Genomic DNA, 21,387 nt, shown 5'->3' with positions numbered 1-21,387 from the left:
TGATTCCTTGTTGCCAGTTTGTTGCTCTTATATTAACATATAAATTCCTAATATACAACAGCACTCAGATTTGAAGATAAACGCTATATTAGCTATTAAAATGCTGGCTGAAATCTGTGTTTAGGGCATTTTGTTGAATCCCGCACAGCACAAGTCCATCAAAGAAAACTGTTTTTTTGTTTTAAGGATTTTATTTGGGCCATGACCCAATATTATATATATTTCGGCTGCATCCGAAATATGACGATTTTTTTAACTGGAAAAGGTCTTTTGATAGACAGTTTTGACCAGACATTAGCTTTTTTTAGGATATCTTTTTAGACACAATTATAAAGCACACTGTGGTCCAATAAATGACATATTTTGGGACTCCAGCTCTTTGAAACGAAGCTCAGATCATATATATTATTCTCTTTATGATGCGATTCAACCAAAAGACCTGAATATATTATTAGGTACCAGGCCTATACCATACCAGGCCTGCATGCATATGGAGGACCTTAAGGCACCAACAGCTCCCTTTTATTAACTAGGAGCTCTCAAGTTCGAAAGGTAATAGGTCGCGAGGAATTATATACAAATCTTCTTCCTATTAGAGAAGCGTGCGCGTTGCATTCGTACGTGTGTTACTGAGCCGATTCGCTAACGTGCATATGTGCTTAACCCAATTATATATTTTTAATCCTTCGCGTGAAGACTAAAATAGGAAATGACATTTCGCGAAGTTTAAAAGTCTTTCGGTCAAGGGCTTCCTTGTGACAAACTACGAAATAGCCTTTCCATATAACATGTTTTTATTTTTTATTTTTTTATTTTTTTCGAACTGCTACTTACTAGTCACGAATCACTCTAAGTTGACTAGGAGGATTTCTTTGTAGTTTGTACCTCGAAACACGTAATCTGATTGATCTAAAGGTTATTCGCACATCGGTTTAGGCTGTAGGCAACGGCAATATAACCTTATTAGGGAAATAGGCTATTGATTGCTCTAATATATTGGCTATAATCCTAACTCTTTATACCTCTTTTTCTTGATGGCAGGCCTCATATGTAATTCGAGTAGGAGACATCGTTCAATGTGCGCGATTGTTAATATTTTTAATGCAAACAATCTAGGTTAATTTAACCTATAGAGAATATATAGAGAACATAGAGAATAACACATTAATAAACATAATCAGAATTTCCTTATCTTGTAGTAGCTTGAAACGCCATCGAGTGTTGATGGGGAATCCGAAGCTGGTGCTAACAAGCTTATTTTTTCTTTATTACCAATATCCTTCGTAGTTGTAGGCTACGCATATAAGTCCAGGTTAATAGGTATACTTATTGCTAAGAATTCCTTTCGGTGCTCGCAGACAGTCAAGCAGTCTGATAAGCCAGAAAAATACGGTGTCTAGTCTTGAAATCCACTTAACAATCCAATTACTCAGTCTCAGTAAGGACTTGAGCAACATATTTATAGCCAAGGGGAAAGTTGGGAGAGTGCGCCATTTGCCCACTATCATCTGCCGTGATAGTAGGAGAAAAACGTAGTCGTCAACTAGGATCTTCATTTCGCTCAAACATCAGCAGTTTATTTTCAGCAACTACTTCTCATACATTCACCGAGTGAAAATTACATCATATTCCAACAAATCAGAGAAGATGAATCAATCAACAGAGTTGACGGCCACTGCAATGGCGCAGCACGGAGGCTACAATCCTTGGGTTCTTCCGGATTCCTTCACCATCCTTTCCTTCGCTCCGGAAGACATCCGTGGCTTCCTCCATCCCCACTGGCACACCCAGAAATCCCCGCATCCCATGCTTTATTACTTCTTCGGATTGTATTATTTAGTCATGGGTGCGTATTTGCATTAATTTTCGTTTGTTTCATGTTGTTTTATTTTAACAGAACACACCAAGACTTTCACTGCTTCCTGTTGTTGCACTCCCTTACCTTTTTTATTATTATTATTTTAATGCGCAGGATCTATCGCCATCTGCGGAAATATAATCGTACTGAGGATCTTCAGCAACAACGAGAAGCTACGTACGCCAGCCAACATGCTTGTTATGAATCTGGCCATGTCTGATCTCTTGCTCATGGTCACTCTCATCCCTGAATGCGTCTACAACTTCTTCTTGGGAGGACCATGGCAGTTTGGAGAGTTGGGATGTCAAATCCACTCATTCTGCGGTAAAAGCCTTATTCCATAAACGCCCGTGTTTAATTCTGCCCATTAATTGCTAAATTGATTTTGCGCATATAAAATCACAGGCGCTCTCATGGGATACAACCAGATCATGACATTGACTGTGAGTTTACTTTGTAATTAATCAGTGCAATTCTGTCTGGCCTGATGCCTGCACTCTAGGTTTCAATTTATCGTCATTAATTCATTCTTCTATAAATCATGTAGCTCATCAGCTGGGACCGTTACAATGTGATCGTCAAGGGTTTCAACGGAACGCCATTGACTTTCTCCAGAGCCATCATCTTGATCATATTTAGCTGGGTGTGGGCTTTAGGATGGTCTATTGCTCCTCTGGTCGGATGGGGACTATACGCAATGGACGGTATGCTCGGAACGTAAGTCATTTTCCATCGGTTTAACAGCAACTGCGATGAGATTTATATTTCGACCATCTTTCCACATAACGTTTATTTGTTTCTGGGTCTCCATATAAATTCATCCTCGATTGGCAATAACCTTTGTTCTTTATAGGTGTTCATTCGATGCTGTAACGACAACGATGAACAACAAATCTTACCTGATGGCCGCCTTCTTCAGCAACTACGTACTCACCGTGTCCTCCATCATCATCTGTTACTACTTTATTGTCCAGGCCGTCTTCCACCACGAAGACGAACTCCGACAGCAAGCTAAGAAGATGAACGTCACCTCGCTGAGGAGCAATGCCGACCAGCAGGCCGTTTCTGCGGAAATCCGCATCGCTAAAATCGCCATTTTGAACGTTACCTTGTGGCTCATCTCCTGGACGCCGTTCGCCGTCATCTGCCTTCTCGGCACCTGGGGCGACACGTCCAAGATCACTCCGCTCGTTAGCGAACTTCCCATCATTTTGTCCAAGACCTCGTGCGCTTATAACCCGGTCATCTACGCCCTGTCTCATCCAAAGTATCGAGAGGCCTTAAAGGAGCTCTACCCTTGGATCTGCATCGTCCCCAACACCAAGAAGAGTAATCAGAACGGTGGAGATAATCAGTCGGTTAGCTCTGCGAAGACACAGGCTTCTGAGAGTACCTAAACCGAATGAATATACATTAAGTTTTTATTCTTATTATTTAATTTAACGGGACGGATACACGTACATATAGCATACTTACCTTTGAAAAAGGGAATTGATCATTCAATTTGTTCAGCTATTCATGTATAAGTGTATCGACTTCGAAACGGAAATCTATCAAGGCTATGGAATCTGCTATATCGACTAAATCTACATAATGTATACAATCAACAATCTTTCAACATCCCTTAAATAACCAGTTGTAGGTTAATTTAGTCCAATATATATAACAAGTGTGCGATTGATTTAATAACAAAGGTTATTGCTGTCTAATACAGACGGCAATATTATAATTATATCACATGATAGGGCCTACATTATTCAACTATAATCAACTAAACTACATACCGCATGTTAAATTGTGACCTCTACCTTCTAGCTAAGAAATCGCACTTTATATATATATGACTATAAATGTGTAGTTTGTCAATATAGAATTGATTTCAATACACTACAACCTGAGCATTCAAAAAACGCAAAAAATACTTACCTTCGTTTTACTCTTCTTCACCTTCTTCTCGTGCATTTATATTCTACCTGTTACAAAAACAAGAAGAATTTTATTTCATCTTTTACACTTACAGAGCTCTGAGACTATAAGCTCAACAGTTGCAAACATGTAATAGAAATGATTCTTACACTTACCTTCTTCCTTACACTTACTGGATGACTACTACTTGCAACAGGATTTCTATGTGAAACGAATGTGTTGTCTGGTGCAAAAAAATTTTTATTAACGCGTCAGGATTGAGTCTAGTTGACAATGCTTAAAACTACCCAGGGTTAAATAGAAGATTGACCCGAAAACATTTGGTACCTTCGAGTATCTTTTCCTTTTTGCTTGCGATATAATAAGGACCTGATCAAGTGAAGGGAAGAAAACTGTGGATGAGCTTGTAAGTAGGCTGAAGGCACCTGAAGGCTGAAGGCACCTGAAGGCTGAAGGCACCTGAAGGCTGAAGGCACCTGAAGGCTGAAGTTTCATGAAGATCCACATGAAGAAAAATATAACATGCATAATAGGTGTGGCATTTAAAAGTTTTAAAGGCTTTGAAGGCTATATCTTATAACGAAGGCCACATTAAAAAAAATCCTTCCGTTCCTTCTCCTATTCTCAAACCAAAATTTGCACCCATATTCTCTGATTTTTTTTTAGTAACCAAGAAAATTGTTTACATCGTCAGCCTTGAAAAATATTGGGCGTGGTCGATTCATTCGTCGTTGCTTGACTAATCGCTGGTGGCAGTGGCAGTCCTGGTTATGATCAGTGCGGATGTTTCAGTTCACACTTTGATCTAATACTTCCAATAAACTTCCAATAATAAACTTCCAATAAAGTTTAGAAAATTGTTTTTGAAGTGCAATTGTAAAAACGGAAAAACGCTATTTTACGTTATTCTTGTGGGAAGCTGTGGTATAGTTGTGGCTGATTGATTTCGCGCTTTTTTAACAATAAGTGACAAATGTCTCCAACAACGCCTCCAACAAATGGTCCAGGTATACGAATAACTGTTTTCTTTTACAAATTAGAATTTTTGAACGCGTTAGTTGAAAAACATTTGACACCCAATTCTCTCTTTTCTCGTCAGAGAGCCCCACTCTTTACCTATTCAAGTTTAATTACTTACTGTAACGCATCAAAGGGTGTGTATACTTCTATTAGCGCTATATATCTAAAAAGTCATAACAGCATCATAGAGTCCGCCGTCGTAATCCCAATATACCAAATAGGAAAATCATCGACCAGTTTTTTATGTGGACAAGGAATTACGGCGCTGAATCCATCCGCTTAATGCCGAAAGCATGAAATATAATGGAATTGAGCCTATTGACTGATTGATTTGCTGCCCAAACCAAACCCAAGAACGGAGCCGACAAAAAAGCAAATTTCCATTGTACTCATTTTTTAAAATCTCGTTGAATAATTATTTCACTTATTCCATGCAGGTAACTTGTTTCTGCAAGCTTTGCACTTTTTTTTAGAAAAAAAGGCTTGGTTGATGTAGGAAATTGCTACAAGTCCCATTGTAGAGAATAAAAGTAAAAATTTGTGATATAAAAGATTGAGCCTTTGTAGATGCGGCTGTGCGGTAGTGCGATGAAGAGAGATTAATATTCGGCAGAAAGCGAGAGTATATCAGTGTGACGTATGACGGCTATTTAGTGGTTTGAATGTCTTAAATAAATTTCCAACAGAAAAAGACTGATTAACAATAAACTATATGAATGAATTAGCTTTACTTTGATTTTGAAGTCGATACTTCTTTCAGATTAATTGTTGGTTTGTACAGGTGTGTGCAATTACTTGGAGCTTGAATGAAGAAAACAAACGGGCAGATGCGGAGAAACTGAGTAGAACAAAAAGAAACGGAAGCGATTATTTTCATTCGATTCAATTGCTAGCAAGTCGGCGTATTAATCAAATCTCATTGGTATATTCCGTTATCATTAAATTGCATACCACAACTTATGTTAGGCGTACGTTAGAAAGGCGTACTGGGAATGTCGGTCAGACTTTCGTCGAACTTAAACCACCAAAGAAGAAACGGAAATTTAAAAAGCAGTCGCAACGGGAGGAGCAAAAAAGGTCAAATGTTTACCCTTCGTTGGTCAAATGCTGATTCGTCTGATCAGACGGCCGCTCTGTCTGCAAGCGGATGTAGAGCTCGAGGGCGTCCGTCTGTAGGTCGATGGGATCCGGACGATCGGAAGCAATGATGACTGGTCAATCCATCCAACGGGACTTGACATTCGGTGAAGTCTATAAAAATGAGTTTAACGTTTCATTATTATTTGAGTTCTTTTGGTAACGGGTCGTTTGCTTCCATAGTCGATCAATTCATAGTCGATCACAAACCGTGAAACTGCGGGGAATAAGAGAACCGAATTTCTTGCCCCCGGCTTCGCCAGATGTTCGCCCTGCATCTGGAGTCAGACGGAAGGCACGCAAGGGCTGGTCGATATTCTCAAGGGGTTGACGATGGACTGTTATGCAAACAAACCTTTGACATGTTCCTTGACCCTATGACAGTTTGACCGACATTCCAGTACGCCTCGAATTTGATCACGGCGCCAAATGTTTTAGAAAATAAGGTTGTGCAACCACTGGCTGTATACGGTACCAAATCTATAGAAAAACTTTTTTTCATTTCAAAATCTTATTTCACCTTATTGATAGTTGATGATATAACCGTCATGCAAAGGGAAATACTGAGATTTGTCTTGATCGAGATGTCAACGTAAGGCGATCGGAGTCTGATAATAGTTTGAAGCTCGAATCACTTGAATAGCAGAATAACAATAAAAACTCGCTGTTACCGACGAGTAGTACTGTATGTCATTTATTCTTTTTTATTGAAATGCAAATAATTAATTTTCCACCTTTCCGTTTTACGTGACCGTAAGCGATTTCAGAATGCGTTTGATCATAAGGCTTACGAATCTACCAAGACTAATCTAAGGTACCGTTTAACGACATATACAAAAATGTTTAGTCTTGTATACATACCAGATTGGTAACTGCATATGGATGTCGGGAGGAGGAATGAGCTGTTGCCTAAAAGAGCGTCAACTAGAAAGTGTATTAACAAAGCGTCTCACACTTTATACAAACCATTCGTTAGTGCCTTACTGCTCCTTGTCTTTTGGTGCTTAATCCTTATTTGTCATATGTCTTGTGGCCTTTTAGAAATGGCAGAGTTGACTAAGAGGCTAAATTTGATTAATGAACTTTGTTTCCAGTTTTCTTCATCATTTGACATTTAAAGAATTTAGTCATACAAGACGTCGTTGAGTAAGGTATCGAGTTCGGCCAGTACGAGGCTACAGAGATATATATATATAATGAAGGAAAGAAAAGACTTAAGAACTATCAATAAAGAAGGCGTAGACAAGATCCCATTAAAAAAGGTCAGACAGGAGCAGGGAGCTAGGGGCTACGCAGTGCTATTGCCTTTAACGGCACGAAAAGACTAAGTTGACCAGACGACTTTTCTAAGCAGATTTGTCACTAGCAAAAAACCGTGAAGAATATGACAGAGAACAATAATCCAATTTCAATAGGTCATTTACTATGCTGCGAACAACGCAGACATACAATTTTTTAATCAGTGCTAATTTAATTTATCGAGCCTTTCTTACACTGTAATACATCCTTTCACTGGAAAGATGTGAAGGTTAGCACCTCGTACAGCGACCACCTTACACACGACATCCTAGTCACAAAAGTTTGCTAGTCACGAGTTCGTTTCAGTATAAAAGGAAACACGGTTGGGGTCACTCTTCACTGTTGCAGCAGTCGTCGTCACCGTCGTAGCAGTGAAGTCGCAATAACTAACTCCTTTGTTGACCAACATCAAACGATAGAACATCTTTCGCACTTCAATTCATTTTAGCGCTAACGATTTTCATCAGTTATTACAACAAACTTCTAAGTAATTGATTTCCCTATATTCATTTAATATACACTTGGCTATCACTAGCAATATTTATTATTGATTAATACATATTGACAGAATGGAGCTCCATAGTAACGTGACGGCCATGGCGCAACAGCAACCTTTCAACCCCTGGTCTCTTCCGGATACCTTCACCATCTACAACTTCGCTCCGGAAGAGATCCGCAGCTTCCTCCATCCTCACTGGCATAACCAGAAAGCCCCTCATCCCATGATGTATTACTTTTTCGGAATCATCTACTTGGTCATTGGTGTGTATAATTATGATATATTGATTCTACAAATCAAATCTTTATTGTCTAAATATTATTCCCCTTTAACTAAATGGCGCGGATTTTGAACAATTCAAGGAACTGTGGCTATCAGTGGCAACTGGATGGTACTGAGAATCTTGGGAAGCTTCCCGGCACTGAGAACACCGGCCAATATGCTCGTGATGAACCTGGCCGTGTCCGACTTCTTGCTGATGATCACACTTATTCCGGAATGCGTCTACAATTTCTTTACGGGCGGACCTTGGCAATTCGGCGATCTCGGCTGCCAGATTCACGCTTTCTGCGGTTAGTTAATACGTTTAGGCTCCGATGAAATCGTGATAAATGTGTAGTCGAACAACTTTTAGAACAATCTGACGTCTAATTGCAGGTGCCCTGTGCGGTTATAGTCAAATTACGACCTTGGTGCTCATCTCCTATGATCGGTTCGTGAATAACATTTGACACTGTAAATTAAAATCCAAACTTTAAAAAAATAATTGAACTATAATAGGTACAACGTCATTGTCAAGGGTTTCAACGCAAATCCATTGACTTTCTCTAAAGCGATTGTGTTCATCACCTTAACTTGGATCTGGGCCTTTGGGTGGTCGGTTGGCCCTCTCGTTGGATGGGGTTACTACGCCATGGACGGAATGCTCGGAACGTAAGGCACTATAGCTAGTATAGCTATTCTGGCGCGGTTAATGACTTAATGGCGAACTAACGCCCAATTTTGTTAAAAAAGATGCTCCTTTGATGGAGTAACCACCAACATTAGCAACAAGAGCCACATTCTCACTTGCTTCACCTTCATGTTCGTCTTTCCCGTCTTGATCATCATCAGCTGCTACTATTTCATCGTCCGTGCTGTTTTCCACCACGAAGATGAATTGCGTCAGCAAGCCAAAAAGATGAACGTCACTTCACTGAGGAGCAACAGCGAGCAACAGGCTGTTTCGGCAGAAATCCGCATCGCTAAAGTCGCTATCATTAACGTCACGCTGTGGATCATGGCCTGGAGTCCTTTCGCGGTTGTTTGCCTGATTGGCACCTGGGGAGACGTGTCTAAAATTACTCCGCTAGTTTGCGAACTCCCCGTCATCTTGTCTAAGACGTCCTGTGCTTACAACCCTGTCATCTACGCTCTTTCACATCCTAAATATCGAGAGGTAAAATGAGTCAATGGTTAAAAAGCTGTAACATACTTTAAATGAAAAGGGGGAATTCGATCTTACCACATCTATTCCATGCGCAGTGCTTGAAAGAGCTCTACCCGTGGCTCTGCATAGTGGTCGAAACGAAAAAGAGCAGCAGCAAGCAGCACGGAGGTGATGACCAATCGACTAATTCAACGAAGACGGAAGCTTCCGCAACAACTCAAGGCTAATCGAAATGATCTACCGGAATGTTGACACAAACTCGCTATTGCTGGGCTCGATTTATTGCGCGGTTTAAAGATTAACTACGACACTGGAAACTGGAACGGAATATGGGCGAAACGCGGAAAATTGTTATCGATCCATACATATAAATATCATAGGGCATATCGTCTCCTTGTAACCTGTATTCTTTTTGAACATCTGGTCTTCTTTAAAAGTATATAGGACACCTAGAACATACCCCATACATATCGTAACTATTATGCAATGTGTTAGTCATGCACGCAAAATTATATAATAGCTTACCGCGATATCGTCGATACTAATTGTTGTTGAGTCACGATAACACGGAAATCGAAATATACGAAACCCAGCATATCACCAGAAAAAATGCACTTTGTTCTTCTCTATATTTTCTTATTTGTCTGGTTGGAGTGGAATCCCGCCTTGGACGTAAACTGTTAACTGTTAACCGATAACTGTCTGGTTTTTAGGGGCTTTATGGGGCGAGAATATATCCGTGAATGGTCGTTTGATATTTAAAGGCTTAGCATGAGTCTCAAGTACCCAGAAACGTGAGAGGATACTTACCGGGGCATTAGGTATGCATGGCACAGGAAAAACGTAACTTACCGTGGGCAACTGTGATTTTCACATTTTTTTTTTTATTTTGAGTTGGTTTAATGGTTTGACTAGTGCGCAGCTAGTATAGTTAGCGCTATACAGTTTAAACTCTTGATACACTGTGTTGTATGTTCAATCTTTCGACATGAGATCGATTTCATGCAAATAGCGGTATGCACTATCATTCCTGTGAAACACATCAACCGCCAATAGGATGAAAGGTGAGGCTACCTGTGATAAAGAAAAAGATTCTTCCATTATTTGTTAAGGATTTCATTGATTTATTTTTTTTTTCACTTTATTCGATTGAGAAAATAATTAGCTACAGGGCATTCAGTTTTCAAGAATATCTTTTATAATCGTTTTTGAATATCACTGAAAAATTTCAAAAAATATATGCAAAGGATTCAAGAGATGGCGTGCGCTTTAGTATATCAAACTTATTATTATCTGAGTAAAACTTCGTAACATTAAAATTCGCTAAAAAGAATATAGTAACATTAAATAGGAGTCAATATTGGCCTGTTCCTTGATCAAAACTCGTTTGACTTATACTATAGGGCGAGACAAAGGACATTGATTAGTTACTTTAATGTTTTGAAACTATTTTTATCTTCCCTTAATAATACAACAACGTCACCGCAGTCAATAAATGTCGCTAAAATTCATTTGCCGTCATTTGCAGTGACTCAAGAGTAGACAATAAGCTAAACTAAGAGACATATCGTTAGAGAAAAGCTAAATTCGGAACTGTATAGTCAAGTATTCTTTAAATCATTTTCAGATCCATTCTTTAAGTACGGATGTGCGCTTCTACATTTCAAGTGGTATTTTGTTAAATCATTAGCCTACTAATAAAGAATTCTAACTGAGACGCTGGTAGTCTGGTACCATCAGTCAAGCCATAAAACCTTGTAACCCGATAGCTTCGTCGGAGACATATCGCCCGTTCGTCCGGTCACTTTTTCCTTCACTTGAGTGCGTGCGAAGGGAAGGTGTTTTTGAAAAGAACCATGACAGGACAAGTTGGGAAAGGATATCACAGTCGAAAAGGTCAAAAAGTTCCTGTACTTTGTTATTGTATCCCAGGCGATTTACTGCGCTTCAATTATAAATCTAAATATAAACATCTAAAAATAATAAGCAAAAATTAAATATACGTACGTAGATTAGAATTTTAGAAACATTATGAAAGCTCTTTAGAAAAGAACGACCCCCCCCCTTTTTTTTGCCCTAATCACCAAACAAATAGTTTTTTTTTCTTAAAAAAAAAAGCATAACGCTCTTTAGAAAAGAGCGAGTACAATTTGATTGCCCAATTCAACGAAGGACATAGATGTTCAATCAAAACGTATGGTAGCTTTAGAGAGGAGTTAACTACATGACAACAACCTTCGGCTAATAAACTGAAGATCACGGGATGGATGAAAATTAATAAAATCTGGCAAGCAATTTCAGTTTGCTGATTCAATGTTGCCGCTGGAATCTATCGATATGAATCCTAGTGTCTAATATTCGGTATACGAGTATTCTGATGTTTACCTGTGGTGTGAAGGAGGAGTACCTATTAAGGTAGATGCTGAGCTGCAGGAGTGCAAGTCGGAGAGCAACAACCTTCCAGGCCAGCATGGTAGCTCTGATGGATAACAACTGAAAGTGTTGGCTCAACCATCCCTCACTTTATAACTACCGTATCTCTTCTGGTCCTACAGACTCTGCCTAGCTTTCTTCAACACAAGACGACACACTAAAGATCACCCTCGTCAACGCAAGTCAATCAGTAAAAAGGAAGCCCTGGAAATTCCATTTTCTTAAGACAAAGGCGACTAATTCAAAGGTTAGCGTGACCTTTACATGGGGCCTCATTTCTTAGGCGAAAGGGAATAAGGCATTAATACTCACCTGACATTTCTAATTTTTTAAAAATGAGAGAAAGAAAGGGCGTTCAAATATTACGTCCTCGGTTATTCCCCGCAGGGAAGGACCTACAACGAAACCATTTCAAGTAGAACCTTTGAAAAAGGCCAGGGTTGAGAAGATCATTGACTAATTCCGTCCGTCTGCTGCAACAATTATTACTCATCAGAATATTCCCTGTTGAACTTTACTAAGGAGATTGACTTATTTCAGAAAGAAAAAGCGTGCAAAATGGAGACACTATCCAATTAGCAAATGTCTCAAACTGTGTGGCCGAAGATTAAAAAAAAAGCTTCAAATCCCTCACACGACACTAATTCAATTTATCAAGTAGTTGGAGACAAATTCTAAGATGCGAAAGATCACGAGTTCGTTTCAGTATAAAAGGAAACACGGTTGGGGTCACTCTTCACTGTTGCAGCAGTCGTCGTCACCGTCGTAGCAGTGAAGTCACAATAACTAACTCCTTTGTTGACCAACATCAAACGATAGAACATCTTTCGCACTTCAATTCATTTTAGCGCTAACGATTTTCATCAGTTATTACAACAAACTTCTAAGTAATTGATTTCCCTATATTCATTTAATATACACTTGGCTATCACTAGCAATATTTATTATTGATTAATACATATTGACAGAATGGAGCTCCATAGTAACGTGACGGCCATGGCGCAACAGCAACCTTTCAACCCCTGGTCTCTTCCGGATACCTTCACCATCTACAACTTCGCTCCGGAAGAGATCCGCAGCTTCCTCCATCCTCACTGGCATAACCAGAAAGCCCCTCATCCCATGATGTATTACTTTTTCGGAATCATCTACTTGGTCATTGGTGTGTATAATTATGAGATATTGATTCTACAAATCAAATCTTTGTCTAAATATTATTCCTCCTTAACTAAATGGCGCGGATTTTGAACAATTCAAGGCACTGTGGCTATCAGTGGCAACTGGATGGTTCTGAGAATCTTGGGAAGCTTTCCGGCACTGAGAACACCAGCCAATATGCTCGTGATGAACCTGGCCGTCTCCGACTTCTTGCTGATGATCACACTTATTCCGGAATGCGTCTACAATTTCTTTACGGGCGGACCTTGGCAATTCGGCGATCTCGGCTGCCAGATTCACGCTTTCTGCGGTTAGTTAATGCTAATTTTCTTCTCTGAACCAATAGGACAGCATTTTATCAAAGATGTTTTTGCATTCTAGGTGCCATTTGCGGATACAGTCAAATTACCACTCTGGTGATCATCTCCTATGATCGGTTCGTATTTGATATATTGCTTGACGCATTTCGATCAAATTGAATCTATGTAAAATAACCATAATTTTCCTTATATACCAGGTACAATGTCATTGTCAAAGGTTTCAACGGAGCTCCATTGACATTTTCCAAAGCAGTGATGCTCATCACATTCACTTGGATCTGGGCTTTTGGATGGTCCGTATCACCTCTCGTTGGATGGGGCTACTACGCCATGGACGGAATGCTCGGAACGTGAGTTACTTAACAGTTAGTTATGGAAAATCTAAAAGTTAATTATTTTACAAAAAAAAACTTTTCAGATGCTCTTTTGACGGAGTGACCACTAACATGAACAATAAGTCACACATCCTCGCCACTACCATCTTTCTTTTCATGATTCCCGTCTTCATTATCATTGGCTGTTACTATTTCATCGTCCGTGCTGTTTTCCACCACGAAGATGAATTGCGTCAGCAAGCCAAAAAGATGAACGTCACTTCACTGAGGAGCAACAGCGAGCAACAGGCTGTTTCGGCAGAAATCCGCATCGCTAAAGTCGCCGTCATTAACGTCACGCTGTGGATTATGGCCTGGAGTCCCTTTGCCATCGTTTGTCTGATTGGCACCTGGGGAGACGCGTCTAGAATCACTCCGCTAGTTTGCGAACTCCCCGTCATTCTGGCTAAAACTTCTTGCGCTTACAATCCCGTCATCTACGCTCTTTCACATCCTAAATATCGAGAGGTAAACTCGTCAATGAATTCTACAGGGACAAATTTAAAAAAAAATTCTCTACAAAAATGTATTCAATAATCAAATTGCCATCGTTTTTTCATTATAAACTATTCGCAGTGCTTGAAAGAGCTCTACCCATGGCTGTGTATTGTCACCGAAGACAAGAAGACTAGCAAACACGGAAGCGACAATCAGTCGACTGGTTCGACCAAAACAGAAGCTTCCTCAGCAACAACTTCAACATGAGCTTTTTGAAAACATTTCAATGTTACGAAAGCACATCAACTGGACTCACGCTCTTCCTATTCATTTTGACACTGGAAACTGGAAAGAAATGGCCCTTTTGAGAGGGGGCAGGAATTCTCTGCCAAATGGGGTCGTTTCTTGATTCATACATATCTCTTCTAACAACCCGTTACCCCCTTTTTGATCCATTTAGTTTACACAAGGCCTGGTTCTCAATAGTCTTAATCTCTTAGAAGCTTTGACGTAATCGGCAATAAGTTTTAAAATGTTACTTCGACTGATTCTCTTCCAGATAGAATGTGTTATAATAATGTTTGAAAGATAGACTCGCACACAACAGCGATTTCAGTTCCACAAATTGCGGCCGAACTATTTGAACAAAATAGGTTTTCAAAAGATAATTTTGGAACTTTTCCGTCAGAAATTCTCTGTTGGTCTGTACTCTACTTACAACAGAAAAGCATCCGCAAACTATCTCGAGTCGAAACTTTTTATCTACCGAATTTCACTCCCCTCTTAAACTTTGACTTATAGATTGTTTCAAGCCTTATTAGTCTTCAATCCCGATTGAAGTGAAATTCACATAAGAGACATCGGAGTGGAAATCTTAAGCATATTTACCCGCATTTGTTTGAAGCTATATAGTTGGCGACGAGCGTGAATCAGGCTTGAGGTAAATAGGAGACAACCTGTTAAATATATAATATCATGAAACTGTATTAATATTACTGCATTAAGAATTTACGTAACACAATTATATATTCCACATTGTCTGTACCTTACAGTTTATAGCGATCAAAATATACGACCCAGCATGCATTCAAAAAAATAGAATTTTTTTTTTAAATTTACTATGACAACATATGAGAATGACAATCTTATTTCATCAACTCTTATCTCCGTGAAATATAAAGAGTATACCCGCGGAAAGGAGAAAAAAGAAATAAGGGCGTGGTTTTCAAATAAAACCAATCTCTTTTTATTGCGCAACGAGAGGGGTAAGATAACAAAAAAAAAAAGATTCGAGAAAAAAATGAAGTAACTTTTGCGTTGGGGTTGGGTGACGTTCCAATGAACTAGGAGGTGATGTGGAAAAGTCTAAAGGTGCGTTCGCACTGGCGAACAGCAGAACTTATAATGAAACGGAAAAGTGGGTGTAAAGGGTATTTACTTATTCACCCAGTTTTTCGTCTCGTTAAGTTTCGATAAGCTGTGCAATACGTCTCTGCAAGTGTGGTTCTTCATTTGATCGCGTCAAACGCAACACAACAAACCAAACACGCCGCCGTGTTGTCATTGTCTACAGGTATTGTGGTTTATTAGCTACCGCGTCAAGGTTGCCGTCTTTCTACGTCAAAGAAAAAATGGCTCTGCTGTATTTACACTTAGGGTGTAGGAGACTAGGAGTACGTGTTTTACACTATTCCTTTCATAGTTTGCTACGGTTTGCTATTTTGTCTTCGTTCCCAGAATTCTGCCCCAATGCTTCACGCTATTTAAACGTTGGCAGCATGTAGGGCTTATACTTATTTCAATAAGCAAGAACACTGGAGTGCGGGAATGCTGTGGTAACTGTCTTAACTTATGGATTTTTGTCCAATGCCTTTGGAGTTCATAATAGAGATATCCGTTGTTTCATTACCGTACTCAATGAAATAATCGATCTAACGGAGGTGACAAAAGTTTCCGTGTTAATAGTTCGAGATTATTATTTTGTTTTCGTCGCTTCTCGGTACTCGCTAGGCCCTACCCACTTTAATTAGAACAAGATCCACAGCATTAGGGGGAAGGGAATTGAAATACGTACTTCAAAAGATCTGCAAACTATGATACCCTTTTGATAATTAAAAAAAAAATAAAAATAAAAATTTACCAACGGATAAGAACGTAAAGTATGTTTGATAACAGTTAAGGACAATTAATTTTTCAATTAACACAAAACCCTTTTTTCCAACAGAAATATACAATTTTCGTAGACCGGTACTTACTTGTGTGTGCTAGGCCTACATGTCGACGTGGTTGACAACCAAAATAGTTGAAATTGGATGGTAATTCTGAAAATCGTCGTGGTGGAGCAGCAAGATCGAAGGACAGCAATGGCCAGCAGGTTTCATAAAAACGTACATGTCCGGCCGGAAAATAGACAAATAGCGTACAAAGAAACACGTTTTTATGAAACCTACTGAACTCAGAGACGGATGACAACTGAGAAGGGCCAGCCTGACAATTGCTTACCTTATAACCATCATCAGCACCTGCTCGCCATTAGCGCCAAGTCGCAAACGAGTGACACAATCAGTCAAAAGAAGCCTTTGCTATTACACCATTTCTTAAGACAAAAGGGACTAATTCAAAGGTTAGTATGACCTTTCCGCAAGACTTAGTTAAGAATTGGTGGCAATAATACTCACCTGGCATTTGCTGTAGATCTTAAAAAATTAGAGAAACAAAGGGCGTTCAAATATCACGTCCCTGGTTCCCCACAAGGAAGGACTTATAGCGAAACCATTGCAAGGAGAGACTTTGACGAAAGGCCAGGGTTGAGAAATGACTAATTCCGTCTCAGTTTGAACATCATACAATTATTTCATCTGACTAATATACCATTGAAGTTGTGTTAAAAATTTACTTGTTAGAGCAAGTAAAACGTGCAAAAGGAGACACTATCCAATTAGCAAATGTCTCATACTGTGTGGCCTAAAATTAAAAAAAAAAAGCTTGAAAACCCTCACACGACACTAATTGAATTTATCACGCAGACGGCGAGACGGAATCTAAGATGCAAAAGATCACGAGTTCGTTTCAGTATAAAAGGTGATACCATTGGGGTCACTCGTTACTGTTGCAGCAGTCGTCGTCACCGTCGTAGCAGTGAAGTCGCAAAAAATTTACCGGCCACCTTAAAAAATTTGATCTTTTGCACTTCAATTACTTTTTAATAAAGCTAACGATTTTTATCTGTTATTCCAACAAAGTTCTAAGTATTCGATTTAAAGGCTATCGGCAAGGAGACGTGTTCCTTATTTATTTTTTATTATAATGTTGACAGAATGGAGCTCTCTAATAACGTGACGGCCATGGCGCAACAGCAACCTTTCAACCCCTGGTCTCTTCCGGATACCTTCACCATCTACAACTTCGCTCCGGAAGAGATCCGCAGCTTCCTCCATCCTCACTGGCATAACCAGAAAGCCCCTCATCCCATGATGTATTACTTCTTCGGTATCATCTACTTGGTCATTGGTACGTAACTCAATGAATACTCTCCTTAGTTGATTATTTCACTAGATTTTCAATAATTATATTTACGATAAATAAAGGTACTGTGGCAATTGGGGGCAACTGGATGGTTCTGAGAATCTTGGGAAGCTTTCCGGCATTGAGAACACCGGCCAATATGCTCGTGATGAACTTGGCCGTCTCCGACTTCTTGCTGATGATTTCCCTCATTCCGGAATGCGTTTACAATTTCTTTTCGGGTGGACCTTGGCAATTTGGTGATCTTGGCTGCCAGATTCATGCTTTCTGCGGTTTGCTAATTTAATAATTAATGGAATTAATATAACAGAGCAGCAATTCATAAAATAATTTCGGATTTCAGGTGCTATTTGCGGATACAGTCAAATTACCTCTCTGGTTATCATCTCCTATGATAGGTTCGTATTTGACATATCGCTTGGCGCATGGACCCAAACTGAATCTACGTAACGTTAAATAAATAACCATATTTTATTTTTTTACCAGGTACAATGTCATCGTCAAAGGTTTCAACGGAGCTCCATTGACATTTTCAAAAGCAGTGATGCTCATCACATTCACTTGGATCTGGGCTTTTGGATGGGCTGTGTGTCCACTAGTAGGATGGGGCTACTACGCCATGGACGGAATGCTGGGCACGTAAGTCATTCTCATAAATACTTAATTGACTGCGATAGATAGACTGATCAACTACTTGTAACCTAATTATGTTTGATATGAAGGTGTTCATTTGATGGACTGACCACCGATATGAGCAACAAAACCCACATTCTGGCCTCAACTATCTTTCTATTCGTCCTTCCCATCTTCGTAATTGTTGGCTGTTACTATTTCATCGTCCGTGCTGTCTTCCACCACGAAGATGAATTGCGTCAGCAAGCCAAAAAGATGAACGTCACTTCACTGAGGAGCAACAGCGACCAGCAGGCTGTTTCAGCAGAAATCCGCATCGCTAAAGTCGCCGTCATTAACGTCACTCTGTGGATCATGGCCTGGAGTCCGTTCGCGGTGGTTTGTATGCTGGGAACTTGGGGAGACGCGTCTAGAATCACTCCGCTAGTTTGCGAACTCCCCGTCATTCTGGCTAAAACTTCTTGCGCTTACAACCCTGTCATCTACGCTCTTTCACATCCTAAATATCGAGAGGTAAACTAAGATATAATTTACGAACAAAAGTATAAAATTGAAAATTAACGAAAAATCGTTTCCATTACATCCAAACTATATTCGCAGTGCTTGAAAGAGCTCTACCCGTGGCTGTGTATCGTCACCGAAGGCCCGACGAAGACCAGTAAACACGGAGGCGACAATCAGTCGACTGGTTCGACCAAAACAGAAGCTTCCTCAGCAACAACTTCAACATGAGCTTTTTGAAAACATTTCAATGTTACGAAAGCACATCAACTGGACTCACGCTCTTCCTATTCACTTCGGCTCTGGAAACTGGAAAGAAACGATCTTTTGATACAGAATGTGGCAGAACCTCGCTGCTGCTGAATGAGACCGTTTCTGATTTACATATCCTCTTTCTAAAATCCTACCTATTTCAATTTCCCTCTAATCCGTCTTAATCCATTTAGTTTACAATTCAAGTCTGATTCTCTTTTGTCATACGTAAAAGCGTCCGTAAAATCGGGGAATGGTCTAAGAATAAGACGCTCTACTTGGCCTTTTAATGAAATTACTCTGGATGCGCTCACGATTCTTTTACAGATGTATTGGGTGTTTCGGGTTTAAAAGGGAGGCTTGCAGAGAACTGCGATGTCTGTCCAGTAAATTATAGTTGAATGATTTTAACAAAATGTCCAAGATAATTTTAAAAACTTTCATCCAGCAATTTTTTGCAGCACTCTACTAATAACCAACCCTCTAACTATGTCAGAACTCAACGCGCTTAAAGGGTAAAGCTTGAAGGCTTAATGTCGTCTTAGTTTCTGACTTTTCTCGTCCACCAGAAACAGCAGAATTCTTTAAAAAAAATATATCTACTTACAGATTTGGTTTGAAGCTGCATTATTGCCAGGCGGGAATCGGGCTTTTATAGTAAATAGGAGACAGATACCTGTTAAATAACAAGATTGAACATTACCGCGTTATGAGTGCACGTATTAAATATCTACCGCAATATACAAAGTTATTGTCTGTATCTCACAGTTCATAGATAAAAATATACAACCCAGCATGCATCAAAATACATCTAATTTTTCTTACATACTTTATAGGGCTATGGGGCTCTTCGGGATCTGTTTTATTTAGCCGATTTATCTGGCAACGCAGCATGGCGCCAGTCTTTTTTGAGGGAAGAACGGGGAGAAGAGGGAGAATGGGACGAATGGGGGAGAAGAGGAAACGTGGGTCCCCTTTTTTTTCGTACGCCCTCCTCCCTCCCACTCGTCCCATTCTCCCTCTTCTCCCCGTTCTTCCCTCAAAAAAGACTGGCGCCATGCTGCGTTGCCAGATAAATCGGCTAAATAAAACAGATCCCGAAGAGCCCCATATGCCGTTCATGGTTATTGGTTATGGATCATATTCATATTTTAATTTTGATATGACTTGTATAATTTCGTTACTCAACAACATTTTCAGTAGAGCTATTTTTAATTAAACTGTTTCGATGTCAAAGCGAAAAATTATATTTACGTTTTTCGTTGATTAAATAATACATAATACGAAAAAATGTTTCTGAATGAATAACGATTTTCTGGAGCTCCGTATTCTGCCTTCCCTTTAATTTGTTTGGCTTGGATTAGTTTCAGGCACCAACATGATAAGACTATAATTTAAAGTCTCTCCCAGGTAAAAACATAAAAATAAAATTATTGTTAATACTAGAAATATTTTTATAAAATTCTAGTGTTTCTATATTTTTACTACAGTCAGTAGGCCTACAGTCATTTGGAACAAATATAACTTATTTTTGCCATGGAAAAAACACTACTAGCTTCGCGTGAACTCATTAATTCATTATCAAATGCGAGAGTTTTCTAGGCCAGCAAAGCCAAGGGTTTTCTATAACAAAGGATTGACGTAATACGTTTATAACTTGGATATTGGCGCGATTGACGGGCAGAGTTATTACACGTTATAAAAGGGGTTCGCATTCCACAATCAGTTAAACATAAGTTAGACTCTTATAGGTTATCACAACCAACCACAATCGTATCATTTATACCGAGAAGCCCTTTACAATACTGAGCGACTTTATGCTTCCAAAATGGATTATAGCACAAGGCCATGCTATATATTACAAAGCCAGTCGAATATGTCCGAGGAAGCAAACTACGAACGGCTTTACCACATACTACGAACCCAGCACGAAAGAAATGTGATTCAGTGGTGATTACTAGACTTATAACACTATTGCTACAACGCTATCAGTATTTGTTTTATAAAACGGATTTCCCCAGCATTGTTGATTGATGTCAGCAAAAACCAAGCGATCACTTCATTTTCCAATCAAAATCATGTTTTTTTGTTTGTTTGTTTTTCAAAATTCTCTCGTAAAATCTCGCAAATTGCGGCACTTAAAAATAGAGCAATTAGGTATTGGATATAATCTCCAAACGACAAAATTAAAATGTCATGCAGTAAATTGTACCACCCAGGAAGTGACATGAATTCGCGTGTTGTGAACTTGTGATGTGTACGTCGTGATTTGATCAAGTGAAATCGTGGGCAGGAGGATCTTAAGAAGTATAATTTCCTGTTATCGAAACATCTAAATACAAAAGGCTATAAAGTTCATAAACAAACCCCAATCGAAATTCGTTAGATCATGTATATTAACTGCTGTAATTGATTTTGCGGACTCTGGCTGTGCCGTACGAGGCCCACCGTAAATGAACGCGAAAATACGGAAGGGGAGAAAATACAAATCCGCACGACAGAAATTGTCTTTTCGTTAAAGATGTATAATTATAGTATATAAAGAAAATTCGAAAATCGCGAGTCAATTGTTTTTTGTTGTTTTC

The 21,387-nt window shown here is 39.4% G+C and overlaps 2 protein-coding genes and 2 long non-coding RNA genes across 7 annotated transcripts; 3 read left to right on the top strand and 1 right to left on the bottom strand.

Annotated features, from left to right (window-relative positions):
* The first annotated feature begins 1,477 nt into the window (after positions 1–1,477).
* On the top strand, positions 1,478–3,593 carry LOC124194065 (compound eye opsin BCRH2-like). Its single transcript, XM_046588084.1, has 5 exons — positions 1,478–1,846; positions 1,973–2,182; positions 2,264–2,301; positions 2,406–2,575; positions 2,712–3,593. The coding sequence occupies exons 1-5, from the start codon at positions 1,648–1,650 to the stop codon at positions 3,253–3,255; spliced, it is 1,161 nt and encodes a 386-aa protein (XP_046444040.1). The 5' UTR covers positions 1,478–1,647; the 3' UTR covers positions 3,256–3,593.
* A 941-nt stretch (positions 3,594–4,534) lies between these two features.
* Positions 4,535–5,525, top strand: LOC124194069. The gene is made up of 2 exons (XR_006874592.1): positions 4,535–4,791; positions 5,026–5,525. It is a non-coding gene; the product is annotated as an uncharacterized LOC124194069 (long non-coding RNA).
* LOC124194068 lies at positions 5,501–11,660 on the bottom strand. Of its 2 annotated transcripts, none has more exons than XR_006874590.1 (3): positions 11,554–11,660; positions 5,895–10,242; positions 5,501–5,642 (listed from the first exon to the last, which is right to left on the bottom strand). It is a non-coding gene; the product is annotated as an uncharacterized LOC124194068 (long non-coding RNA). The 2 variants fall into 2 exon arrangements; XR_006874591.1 differs by having other exon boundaries at positions 5,507–6,055; positions 6,803–10,242; positions 11,554–11,653.
* Positions 11,661–12,310: 650 nt separating this feature from the next.
* Positions 12,311–19,608, top strand: LOC124194064 (compound eye opsin BCRH2-like). 3 transcript variants are annotated; one of them, XM_046588083.1, is made up of 7 exons: positions 12,311–12,488; positions 12,570–12,763; positions 12,860–13,069; positions 13,141–13,195; positions 13,277–13,429; positions 13,498–13,921; positions 14,030–14,886. In XM_046588083.1, exons 2-7 carry the CDS (start codon positions 12,571–12,573, stop codon positions 14,156–14,158), a joined length of 1,164 nt encoding a protein of 387 aa, XP_046444039.1. In that variant the 5' UTR covers positions 12,311–12,488; position 12,570; the 3' UTR covers positions 14,159–14,886. The 3 variants fall into 3 exon arrangements, with proteins under 3 accessions (XP_046444039.1, XP_046444038.1, XP_046444037.1); XM_046588082.1 differs by lacking the exons at positions 12,570–12,763; positions 12,860–13,069; positions 13,141–13,195; ... (1 more) ...; positions 13,498–13,921; positions 14,030–14,886 and adding exons at positions 17,208–17,401; positions 17,479–17,688; positions 17,760–17,814; ... (1 more) ...; positions 18,139–18,562; positions 18,650–19,608 and having other exon boundaries at positions 12,330–12,488; XM_046588081.1 differs by lacking the exons at positions 12,311–12,488; positions 12,570–12,763; positions 12,860–13,069; ... (2 more) ...; positions 13,498–13,921; positions 14,030–14,886 and adding exons at positions 16,923–17,139; positions 17,208–17,401; positions 17,479–17,688; ... (2 more) ...; positions 18,139–18,562; positions 18,650–19,608.
* Positions 19,609–21,387: the final 1,779 nt, after the last annotated feature.

This window comes from Daphnia pulex, chromosome 5 (assembly GCF_021134715.1).
Source record: "Daphnia pulex isolate KAP4 chromosome 5, ASM2113471v1".
NCBI classification, from domain to species: domain Eukaryota; kingdom Metazoa; phylum Arthropoda; class Branchiopoda; order Diplostraca; family Daphniidae; genus Daphnia; species Daphnia pulex.
Note: the sequence above shows the minus strand (reverse complement) of the source record. Positions and strands in the feature narration are given on the sequence as shown.